The following is a 12,413-nucleotide window of genomic DNA, read 5'->3' as shown; positions in this document are numbered from 1 at the left end:
GAAGCCTCCAGTTTGTGGGGAAAAATATTTTATTGCAAGGTGTCATATCTGTTAACTTGCCACAAGAGAGGATGGAGTGTGTGTCTGGTGTTTGCTGATCTGGTCATTAGCAGCACTTAAGTGTTCTTAACAAAAAAACAGAAACAATCAAGTTAAGAATACAAGATATGATTTTATTGCTTAACATCACACTTCTGCCGGTAAAATCGGCTTGTGTTATTCTGTTTTATTGGGACTCAGACAGGGTTGGAGGTAGATGTTATTTTATGACAATACTGTATTTACAGTTCCTCTGCTCATTTCAAACTACAATAATTACTATTATGTGTACAATATATTTGTAAATGCAGTCCTCTTCAAATATTACATAACTGAATTGGCAGTGATTCTCTATCTTTGACCTGGAAATTGAATCCCAAAGGACAAGGATCATCTTGTGTTGGGCAGAAGGTTGCATAATAGGTCAAAATGGACTGTCCAGCTGCCTAGGTCACTGTACCTGGCCTTGTGCCCAGCCTGACCAGATTTCCCTTCTGTCTGTTTTGTCTGTTTATGCCTATAAAGAATCCAAGCTGTGGGTTGCTTTAATGTCCTCAACAGAGGTGTACAGGAGTCCTGAAACTCTGACCATTGCTCCTTTCTGATTTTGTAGTAACAGAAATGAAACTGTGCCTAGGGTCTGTTACAGTTTTCTTCAATTCCTTGGGTGCATTTCTTTGGAACCATGTCTGGAGAGCACCTATAGTTTGTATAAAATAAAATTAAATTAAAAAAAAAAAACTAAAGGTGATTGTGTGTGTCAGTGTCAGAAGTGAAGAAACACCATTGGACATGCACCTGAAGGATTATAGCAATAAGTGTCAAATACGCATCCCTGATACAGCTGCATCATTGTAGTTTTTTTCCTAAGTGGACCTGAACAGAATCTGAGTAGACGTGTATGAAAGCAAGGTTCTGCTCTTTTTAATGCTACATACGGTTAAGGGGACACGGTGCGGTCTATTGTGCCATGCTGTGTGTGATGTGGCTGTTGTGGCTCAGTAGTTTTACTCCACTTGTGACTTGTCTCCTAGTGACGATGGGTCCTTTTCTCTGATCAGCTCATTTCAAAGAACATGTGATTCTATAGAAAAATAATCAGAAAAGGTGAGTTTGTAGTGAAGGAATTTAATCAGTGGTGAAATGTGAGATTTTTGTAGTTCTAATCAATACAGTTTGAGGGAAACTTGAACTTTTTACTCCATGATCTTGGTGGACACAGTAGCTACTTTGAAGATTTTTTATACTTAACGTGGATATGATGCAATGTGTTATGAAATACAATTATAACAACAAATTTTTATATAATCAATTCCCCTTACATAGACAAACTGCTACAGTAAAGAGCTATTTAAAGGCATCAGTGATAAACTAATATCTGTGATGGGACTTTTTATACTTCAATTATCTTTTGCAGACATCTACATTCTACTACTGCAAGATATTACTTTTATTGTAGTATTTTATATTTTAGCAGTGCGATAACACAAGGTTGGCATACTCGTTAAAAAATGAATTTAATTACACAACTTGGTTTCCTTCAAGAATGATAGTAGAAATTGCTATGCTTACCAACAGGAAGGTGGCTGCCAGCAGCAGCAGTTTAGTGTCTGATTCTATACTCGGTGGCACTGGGAGAGTGAAAAAGATTTTAAAATGACACTAATACAAAATGCCAATGCAGTAGGCCTATAAAGACTGAGTACTTCATAGGCAGACTGATAGAATTAAAAACATGTTTCCAAAATGTGGGGTCAAACTAAAGTTGAATAAAGACATTTTTGGAACAATTAAAAAACAGAGACTACTCCAGTAAAGGAAAAGATGAGCTTTAATGGGAGAAAAGAGTTTATCATGCTACTTTCAAAAGCAGAGTCTTGTTTCTTTTGTATTTAAAGGATAAAGCCAGTCATTTTTTCATATTAACAGTATTGTAAGCAATCCTCATGCAGAGACTAACACCAACAGTGATTTATCCTTTCTCATGATTAATGTCTGTCAGTCTCTCAGTCCTTCAGCTTATTCTTCTTTGCCATAGACCTCCATTCAAAACCAATTAAAAACACATTGGGGAGACACACCACTGCACTGGGTGACATGTTTCCTCATTATGAAACACCAGACCCTGATATTTGTTAAGAATATGCAGAAATGCCGTGTACAGGCCCTTGACTCTTGCTTACTTCAGAGTTGTATAAAGTTGTGGCCGTTCAGAACCTTTGGAGCAACATTTTTAATAAAATACCAAGGTCTTGTCACCCAGTACAGCGGTGTGTTTCCCTGAAGTGTTTTTGAACAATGGAGGTCTGTGGCACAGACAAATAATCAATTTCTGACAGATTGACAGTCATTACTCATGAGTAGAGGCAAATCACTGTTGGTTTTAGTCTCTGTGGGGTGTTGGAAATACTGCTAATATAGAAAATGACTGGCCTTGTCCTTTAAACTCTTACAGAACAAAACAGGCCTTTTTCATTATAATAATATTTCAATAACAGAAATACAGGGGAAAAAAAAAACTCACCCTCTAACCCAAAATATTCATGGTCCATGTTACACTCATCGTTGAAGCCCGGCCATTTCTTCCATATTGTGCCTATTTTCTCACCAATGTCAGAGACAATCTAGTGGATGATTAAAAGCAAAAAAAATATGGAGTGAAACACACCTGTGGCAACTCATTTTATTTGGGGTTGCTTAAGTATTAATTACCTGAAATTGCTGGTTGGAGACACAGCGGCACGGACAGCAGGAGCCCTGGATTCTGAGTGCTGACGTTCCTTCAGAATCACACACTTCCAAAAGAGGGGTGAACATGCTCCACCTGGCAACACACAAGGGTTTTACACACTTACTTTCACACTCATACAGTAAGCAACCTGGAGGATACAGTGGCCAGTACTTCATACACAGTACAGCCCCGCTTTGAGCACCACAAACAAAAGTCATTCACTGCTGTATTTGGATAAGCATCTCAAATCTCAGAGACAAATATCCCAAAACTTGGTCAGATATCAAACCAAAATGGTTTGCATGGCTAGATTGCACTAGGAGGTAACTGAGTGGGATCTTTTATTTTGTTAAATTGTGACTTTGTTTATTACACTGAACTGAAAAAAGCACTTGAAGTATTAGAAGCAAAAGCACACATGTAGGCTTTACCCCAGAATGTTATCCATCCATCCACTATCCATCCTGAAGAGGGTCTTGGGGGGCTGGAGCCAATCCCAGCTGACACTGGGCAAGAGGCGGGGTCCACCCTGGACAGATCGCTGGTCTGTCACAGGGCTCCCAGACTGTTATGTATTGTTTGAATATATTATATTGCTAGAGAATTAATTCTGATTCCTTATGTTTAAGCAGCTTATGTTGTAGCTAGTTAGGTTGGAGCTAATTACCTAAAACAATATTCTATAGGCTGATCATTTGTTTTGTTATATTAAAATCTTAAATAATCTGCAAAGGAGCTATAGATATTAAATATAAAATAGAGCATTTCCCTCTAAGATGCAGTGGAGCAGAAGTAAAAATAGCTTGTAACAGAAATACTTTGTGAAGTACAAGCACCTCCAAAGTGAATTTACAAAAGTACGGTACCTGAGTAACAACAATCAAACCAGATTCAGATTGCCCCACCTCTGGCATACAGTGCCAATGAGTTGTTTCTGAGCTGTGTAGGCCCTCATCTCCATCAGGCAGCAGCCGAGGCAGCAGGCATCCACCCTAAAGGGCCTTTCAAAGTAAAAGACCTGGTGGCCCTGATGGTCGAAGCCCCGCAAGGAACAAGCCCGAGCTGGACCACAACACTGGAGGCACACACATGAACTCTCTGACAGGAGGGAGAGATTAAGGAGAGACTGAGAACACACTGAACAACATCAGCATTCACTCTGCCTTCATAGGAGATGCAGGTAAGATACATTCAGCTGAACATGTTTCGGTACCTTCCACGGCCACAAATAACTGCGACCTGCTAACCCCTGTGGCGATGCTGTAGATCCTCCTCGGAACACAGTGTGGACCTACAATAAGGAAACATTAATTAAATCTCTGCACTAGAAGTGTCCCCTTTTACACACAGAAACACACATACATTTATATTTCTTACCTTGCAGCGCTGGTCTAGCAGTAATATGAATCTGACTGACGGGTTCCATCATAGATGCAAAGTCTGGTCTCGCTGCACCTCTGGACCTCTGCTCCTCCACGCCTGGCCTGTTAAGTTTTTCTGGTGGATGTATGTAGCATGGAGCCAGACCTGAAAGCTGCTCCTCAGTTTCCTGGGCAGGAGGCATTGTGTGGGGTTTATGTTCATGTGAGTGACTGTGACACTCACATGAGTGCCCACAGCGGTTCTGGAAAGCTCTGAAGATCATCTGGATGTGCTTTTCTCGCTCCAGTCCACCAAAGGGAAGAGGCTGGTTGGTTACCACCGACATGGTAAAAACTGAAAATATATGATGTGAAAAGCTGTGATTTCCTTTTTAGGCTTAGCGTTAGTTGAGCAGGTCAGACAATAAACTATACTTTGTGTATCTGGTGTGTATGCAATATGGGTCAGATTTGTTTAGATGTACTTAGCTAGGTACCAGATCAGTGTGATTCAGTTAGTCGGGATTACATGCAGGTAGAGAGAAAGTCACTGTTTTTACATAGTTCCCATTTTAAGCAACAATCTTATCTTAATCATGTAGTGGAGGGGGAGGTGTTTATTGGAAGCTCCTGGATTAACGCACTGGCTCCCAAACTTTTTTTGTGTGTGAGACCCTTAAATACAAAGTGTTGGCCTGAGGTGCAAAGTGTTTTTACCTTCTCTAACTGGTTCATGTGAATCATTTTAAGGTGCCTGAAAAGGTAAAACCACAGTTAATGGACTTGAAGGTTCATTATTTAAAATGGAAATAGCAGTTGGACAAAGGATCCACTGAAAGTATAGCACTAGAAATTATTAGAGAAAAGTCTAGAATAATCTATAGAACTTTAGACAGTGAAAATCTGGAAATCACCTTATGACCTGTGACTTCTTATGGGTGAAAACTCCTGGACCAGATAATCACAAAAATAACTGAGCAGTCTTTTATTTTGAAACTCTTCAGAATAAAGTGGTTTTTAAAAATGAAGACACCCTATTTAAAGTTTTTAATTTTAAAGTTAAATAAATGTGAAAATAATAATAAAAAAACACAAACACAATGATTAATCTTCCTCATGTTGGCCCTCTGTCATCAACATCCTGTTCTCAGTAAGTGATTTGATCCCAACAGCCAGCCTCAGCTCCTTTTTATTCACATCACACACACACACAGTCTTGTCGCCTAGTTTGGTTTCCTTTTGCAGCTACATGCAACACTGCATATTCGTCCACAACAAAGATCCTTGTAGTACCATAATGTAGCTCTGCTTTACATATATCTAGTATAGACTGCGAAAAGATTACAACAGGTGCTCAAATGGTGAAAGTTTTCCTCCAAAACTTACTTTGTCTGATGTAACAGAACATAAGAGAAAACAGTGCAATAGAACATTAAGTCTTTTGCTTACCATGTGAGTTCATCCTCCAAGCACCTGCACACTCTGATAATCTAACTGTGAGTAGGAAGATACCAGACAAACACTGGTGACTTGTCATAATCGGGAGAAGTAAAGCACCAACCTCCTCCAACCTCCTCTGTGTGTTTGTGTAAATACTCACGTAGTAATGTTTGGTTTTGTGAGTGAGTGTGTGTGTGTGTGTTTTTGATCTCACTCCTGTCCCCCAGCTCTGTTTCCATCCCAACCAGCCGGATCTGCCTTTTGTTCTGTTAGAAAGGCACCATTCAGCCATGTAATTGAAATCCTGAATCCAGAGGTGGGGGGCTGAATAGTGGGGTCTGTTTCTTGGGGGTTGGGGGTCAGTTTCCCCAAAACATACCTTGAAAAAGGTGCCATTATGTAGGATAAAAACATTTTTGAGATAGTCAGTTGTCTGATCACAAGATTATAATTATATTTTTAAAATCATTCATTTAGAAGATTTGACAGTAAATGACTTCAGTTGTGTACAGTGTCTCATGTCTCAAAGAGTAAACCTGCAGCAAACACTGTGTAGCAACAATAACAGCTACTAAAATTGCTCTTTGACACCAGATTGCATTATTATGGATCAAGTGTGGCATCCACACAAATGCAGTGGCTCTTTTATCATCATGAACAGGCTCGTTTGACTTAACCTCTGTGACAGCGCACACATCCACATTGGCACCGGTGACACTGGTGCAGTAAAAGCATACAGCTGTATTGTCTTCATTCTCTGTGTCCCAGTCTTCAGTGAAAGATCACTGACAGACACAGTCAGATTTCCACTTTGTTTAAAAGGATGGAGTCTGATGATTTCCTTCTTGGTTCATCCCTGGAACTGTGCTCCTATCCCACTCTTACTTCAGAGAGATTGATTTGATGAAGGGGCATACTTCTTTGGATCTCCAAGGAAAGGTAAGGATGGAGGCTGGTTGAAATGGGCCATCAGGAAGATCCCAATAGTGCCAATAAAAAACAACAAAGACATGAAAATAAAGCAGACCCTGTCAATGACCCTGGCAACCAGGAACCACTCTTCATTCAACTGTGATAAAAATAAAAATAAAAATTAATTTAAGAAATTATCACTGAAGTGATTTTAAACCTGGGAAGGTGAATATGTATATGTATAAATATAGAACTCACATTCTGGAAGTTGTTCTGTTGCCTTGCGGTCTCAGCTATGTGTTTACAGGAGGCCACACACTGCTTCAGCTCTGGAGAGGCCCTTGCCAGGCTGATGCTCAGCTGTTCAGCTGTGCCCGCCTCCAACCCATCATCTGGCATCAAAATAGAGCAGATATTCAGGCAGTTACAAGGGAATGCACCCTTACACAGACAAGCTCATTTAAATACTTACGTAGCTTCTCTAATACTGATTTAATCAATCCATCTCTTTCTTTCAGTCTGGCAAACATGAGCTCAGACCGAGCTGTTTTTATTATGTACTCCTCTGACTTAGTGATGAGGGTCATGGAGCTGCGGCGTCGACAAGGAACCAGGTGCACACCATTCCTGTCTTTAGCCAGAGTTTCGCTGTTTCCAATTTTTGAGGTGTTGATATTGTTTGGTGTCCAGGGTCGCATCTGCATCCTCAGCAGTCGAGGCAGGATGTTTAAGAAGATCTGAAAACAACATGTCAGAGGGTAATCCAGTGGTAAATAGATTCATGGTGACTTCACAGTATGTTCATTCAGCAGCTGCTTAACAGAAATTCAATTGATAAAAGACATGATCTGGCTGCACACTCACCCTTCGGACTTTGTTTGTCATTTTGTGAGTGTTTGGGGTTCTCAGGGAAACATTGAGGACTATCACAGAGTTCATCACTACCATGGTGGTCACTGACATCACAAACATCAGATACCTGCAGCCCAAGGTTCATAAATCACATCAGCACTGTCTCCAATTACTCATTTACCATCGATCACTCTTCAGGAGTTGAATTGAAGTTCTGACCTAAAATCTCAGCATAATGCACATAAACTTACTTTGCAATAAGAGGCACCCCCAGTGAAGTCTCTGGAACCTTCTTGGCAATAAGAAAGAGGAACACAGTCTGGCCCAGAAGAGTGGCAATAGACATGGTGCACTTCTGACCACCAGCTGCAAAAACCAAACCACAAACCAATATTTACTCAGACTGGTGAGGTTCGGTGAAGTCATGAAAACAAAACAACTAGAAAAGATCATTTCTGGAGAAATTACATTGTGTGATCATTGAGAAGTTGCTGAGTGTTGAAATATTAGAGCATTTAAAGAAGTATAAGTGGAACCAAACAAAAAACAGAGTTGACTGAAAGAAATGTACAAAACAAAAAGAAGCTAAATGCAGAAAAAAGTTAAAAGAAAAAATAAGGCACAGAAAGGGAAGGAAGGAAAATAGGAAAAAACAAAGCAGCAAGGAGGATGGAAAGAAAGAAAGGAGAAAAGAATATAAAATTAAAGAATGAAATAAAGAAGAATGAAAGGATGGTAAGAAGGCATGGAGGTCAGAGGAAAGATATAAAGGAAACAAAGAAGGAAGTGCGATTGAGCAGGTGTATCATTAACTGTTTCATCCTTAAGCAACAGCCCAGCCAACCTTGAAAGAATTACTGAAAAAAACAAGTTCTATCAAAATAAATCTCTTCACTATGGGTGGTAGAAGGCTTCAACAAACACGCTGATACCCTATATGTGAAGATATTCTATAAAATAAAGGATTTATCACAAGTTACAAACCACTGTCATCTGAGAGTTGGATGAGAAGTTCTGGGCACCTCTTACAAAGGGACTGAATGAAAGACTTAGACAGCGTTTTTGCCTGTGGCGATCAAAAACCGTATATCCTGTCACAATATGAATTACAGTTCCTGAATCCTGGCAAGTGTTTCTATGTTTTCTATGTATAAACTGTTTATGAAAGTTAAAACCTGATACTATAAAAGAAGAAAACAGACAACACTTTAGGCTCTACCAATAAAACCGGTGGAGAAGCTGAAAGTTGACAAAAAGTTGAATAACATAAAAAGTAATAGCCTCAAAATCCTTAAGAAGACACATGTTTTAAAGTTTGAACAAAGTTTCTAGCCCAAAGCATCTAGAAGTAGATAGGGACCGGAGAAAAGTAACATGACCAAAAGTTTATGAACGTATGATAACAATAGTTAGCAGAGCTGCTGACTCAGCTCTCCCAACTAATGACTGAACTGGTGAAAGCTTCAGTAAAGAAGCTAGACCTCTGTTTTATGGAACTGACAGGTCAAGGTCTGCAGAAGAGTCCTGACCACTCAATTTAGGTTTTAACAGACATATAGTGGGCCAAGACCTTTGGCAGGTAAGAAGAACACAAGCAGGCAGAGGGAGGAGAAGAGCACACAGGGAGCGATGATGTTGATGATGTAGAAGAGGGGCTTTCTCTGGATGATGAAGAAGAAGACTATCTCCTGGTATTCCAGGTCATCTTTAGTGTACTTAGTGTTGATCATCCTTTTGGCTGGCATGACTTTGATGGCCCACTCTCCATTCTCTAACAACAAAAGCAAAATTTCGTTCAAATTAGATTTAAAAAAAGCATTTTATTGCACTGTAGATAACTGTAGTATTGGTTTTAGTTTGTGCAATTATTTTGAATCCATAATTTAAATGTTTCATACAGAGTATCAATGGATTTGTACCAGTGAAAGCCTGTTCTTCAGTAATCACCCACTCTATCGTCTCGTTGTTCTCCTCTTTTAAAACCAGTTTGATCTCATTGGCGCTGTATGTCTGGGAGCTGAACACAGGGAGAAAACATTGTCTGTCTCCACAACAAACATGACCATTTATTCACTTTTACAAGACAGCATGGTGAAAAGAGACCATGAATAAACAAAAAACAGCTCCTTGTTTGGACCCCGCGGATTCTATTTAGGCACAAAGGAACCTGATATGTCGGTCCACAGTGCAACCCTTCCCCTTTACAAATTAAACCAGGCAATAACAAATGTTTGTCAATCATTCAGACTCCTCCCCTCACCCCCAATTTTAATAATTTCGCTATTTAATCAAATTTTTCGAAATCCATCTCACAATATTACGTTCTAAATTCCATTTCTTGGTCATATCTATGCTGCCAGGCTATAACTCTGGTGGAGACGAACTAAAATGTGATTTTATTTTTTAGCTAAATATTGTGAAATTTCTTTCAACATGTATATAAAGAAGAAAATGTCTTAAATCAGCCTTTAAACCCCTGCATGTGTAATGTGACTGTGACTATAGAGATTAAACTACACCTCTGACAGTCAAACCCCACAACAAGTCTCAGAAACCATACTGAGTACCACTTTAATCAAATATTTAGACAATTCGCTTATATAGTACTCTAAAGTATTGTAATGCATATATTGTATGTAGCTTTTTATTATCATTTGAGTATTTTCTTTAAAATTGATTTTGTTTCTGTGCTTAACACATGAATTTCTTCTCAGGGATCAATAACCTTATCTATATTTGTCTTAGGTATTGACAACTTTATGCTCTTGGTTGACAGGACAACAAACCTGAGAATGAATGATAAATGATAAACATAATGTGATTTATATTCTTAATGGAATTATAGGTTCTTGTATTTTACACAGATCTTATCTCTGCATGCTCACCGGAAGACCATGGTGCAGTTCTGCCAGTCAAATGGAAAGTAACTGACAGCGATGGTACAAGCACTTCGGTACATGGCAGGAGGCAGCCAGTACACACAGCCATTTGGAGACACCAGCGCGTTGCAAAAAAATGCTACCTGAAACTGTCCGTTCACACTGCAGACCAGAAGAGAGAGGAGAAAGAAAATTAAGTTTCACTATTTTAAAAATCCTGGCCATATCCGAGTGTGCAGGTTTAAGTGAGCTGATGAACAAGCAACTTAATTAGCTTCCTGAATCAACAAATACCATATTGTGACCTGTTCTAAACATGTTCACATGTGAAGGTTGCTCCACTCACTTATTCTCCAGTACAACATCTGGCAGCCAGATGCTCTTGGAGGGGACACGAAGATCAGATGTGATATTTCCATACAGAGCTGACCTGGGTGCTTGGTCCCATCTCAGCCTGTAGTCACACCACCACTACATACAGAAATGCTCTAGGTTTCACTTTTGCCTATGCAAATATACTATATTAGCATTTGCCATAAAGCAGCTATAAAATCCAGCAGATGAAAAGTGTATGTTGTTACCATTCCTATCCAGACGCTGGTTGTCAGGGCCTCTTCCTTCTCATTCTGAGGTGAGAAACAAAAATGTAGTGAACAGTGTCAAAGACCTGTGTAACCACTGGCATTAACCAAAACTCACTAGTGAGATGAGGTTGGTGAGTGTCATCCTGATGGAGACCTGAGTAATGTCACCATTCTTCTCCACAGGTCGAATGTTCTTGTTGTAGCCCTTCATCAAATCCCTATAAAGTTCCCCTTCAAGGTTGGCTGCTGATACTGCAGACAAACCACACACACACACACACACACAGGTATGAAAGATATGAAAGACAGAGACATTTAAAGGACCAGTCCGTCAGCTATACATATTAAGTTTATTTTGATCATCATGAAGAATACAACTCAGCCTATGAACACAGTTGTATATTATCTCCAGTGGTTCTGGAGGAGCTTTGCAAAGTTTAAACAAATAACCATGATAACTCCATAGTGATGTGACGTGTATACAAGTGAAAATCAGTGTGCCAATGTGAAAAATGATTTGAGTTCACTGATGCAACTCACTCAAAGTTCCTTGGGTTTTCAGGCTGTAAGGAGAATTTTATCAGTAGGCCTACATGACGAGACCAGCTTGGCGTCTACACACGCAGAGTGAATTTAGAGTATGAAGTAGTACAAAATGAAAATGCTCAAGTAAGGCACAGATACTTCAGAATTGCACTTAAGTATAGTACTAAATTTACTTAGTTACTTTCTACCTCTGTTTTGTTTGTTCCTCATTCCATGGTGTTGATTCGGTAAAAATTCTATTACACAAGTTCACGCCACACCATGCAGATTCCTAAAAAGGATTTTGTTTGTTCCTCGTTCCATGGTGTTGATTTGGTAAAAATTCTATTACACAAGTTCATGCCACACCATGCAGATTCCTAAAAAGGAATAAGAGACTGCATCTTTTCAACTAAATGTAAAAAATGGGTTGATTAGCCAATGTTCCTACCTGTAGCGGAAATCATTAGCAGCCAAACAAAGAGCAACTGGAAGAACAGGGAAGCAGAAGCCATCAGTTTCTATTTGTACCACCGCTGGAGACAAAGCTGTGATCACTAATCTGATACACACAGACATGCCTTGATAGAGCTGCTGGCCCTCACCCTGTGAGTGCTCCCCAGAAGAAGCAAGGGCTCGGATTGGTGGGAGTGTTAAAGTTTAGAGGAGGGGGTGTTGGTGGGGGAGCCGATGATTGTTAGGGTTAAATCCAAGAGTGCCTTTCCAATAATACATAGCCAGTTGTCACAACGGGAACATGACACACACATAGTTTAGATACTGGCTGCCCTCCATTGTTAAGGCGCACCATCAAAACACACACTGCTTTCTAAATGTGTTCAGTACACCTGACTACTGTCGTTCAAATGTCCATTCATAAATAACAAATAAATAGTAATAAAATAACTCAGGGATTTTGACAATTTTAGCACAACAGTGACCTGTAAAAAGCTTTAAATAACAGATTTTCTTTTTTAATCAGAAGCAGCATTTAAATGTGAGGGAGAGCTAGAGACCACAGCACTGTACTGTAGGTGTCTGCAAGCCAGAAAGTAAAAATAGATGTGTAATGGATGAGGAAACAGGTGAT

At 39.6% G+C, this 12,413-nt stretch overlaps 2 protein-coding genes across 2 annotated transcripts; both read right to left on the bottom strand.

The window, feature by feature from the left end:
• Nucleotides 1-46: 46 nt before the first annotated feature.
• Nucleotides 47-5,772, bottom strand: LOC109969307 (phospholipid scramblase 2). Its single transcript, XM_020616078.1, has 9 exons — nt 5,581-5,772; nt 4,849-4,885; nt 4,148-4,486; nt 3,984-4,061; nt 3,676-3,868; nt 2,752-2,863; nt 2,564-2,663; nt 1,612-1,670; nt 47-1,123 (listed from the first exon to the last, which is right to left on the bottom strand). The coding sequence occupies exons 3-9, from the start codon at nt 4,476-4,478 to the stop codon at nt 1,097-1,099; spliced, it is 900 nt and encodes a 299-aa protein (XP_020471734.1). The 5' UTR covers nt 4,479-4,486; nt 4,849-4,885; nt 5,581-5,772; the 3' UTR covers nt 47-1,096.
• chrng (cholinergic receptor, nicotinic, gamma) lies at nt 5,764-11,840 on the bottom strand. Its single transcript, XM_020616077.1, has 12 exons — nt 11,775-11,840; nt 10,914-11,050; nt 10,796-10,840; nt 10,561-10,685; nt 10,221-10,376; nt 9,255-9,352; nt 8,906-9,106; nt 7,587-7,701; nt 7,348-7,462; nt 6,956-7,220; nt 6,742-6,875; nt 5,764-6,640 (listed from the first exon to the last, which is right to left on the bottom strand). The coding sequence occupies exons 1-12, from the start codon at nt 11,836-11,838 to the stop codon at nt 6,458-6,460; spliced, it is 1,638 nt and encodes a 545-aa protein (XP_020471733.1). The 5' UTR covers nt 11,839-11,840; the 3' UTR covers nt 5,764-6,457.
• Between the last annotated feature and the right edge of the window lie 573 nt (nt 11,841-12,413).

This window comes from Monopterus albus, unplaced genomic scaffold, assembly GCF_001952655.1.
Source record: "Monopterus albus unplaced genomic scaffold, M_albus_1.0 scaffold172.1, whole genome shotgun sequence".
Taxonomy (NCBI): Eukaryota; Metazoa; Chordata; class Actinopteri; order Synbranchiformes; family Synbranchidae; genus Monopterus; species Monopterus albus.
Note: the sequence above shows the minus strand (reverse complement) of the source record. Positions and strands in the feature narration are given on the sequence as shown.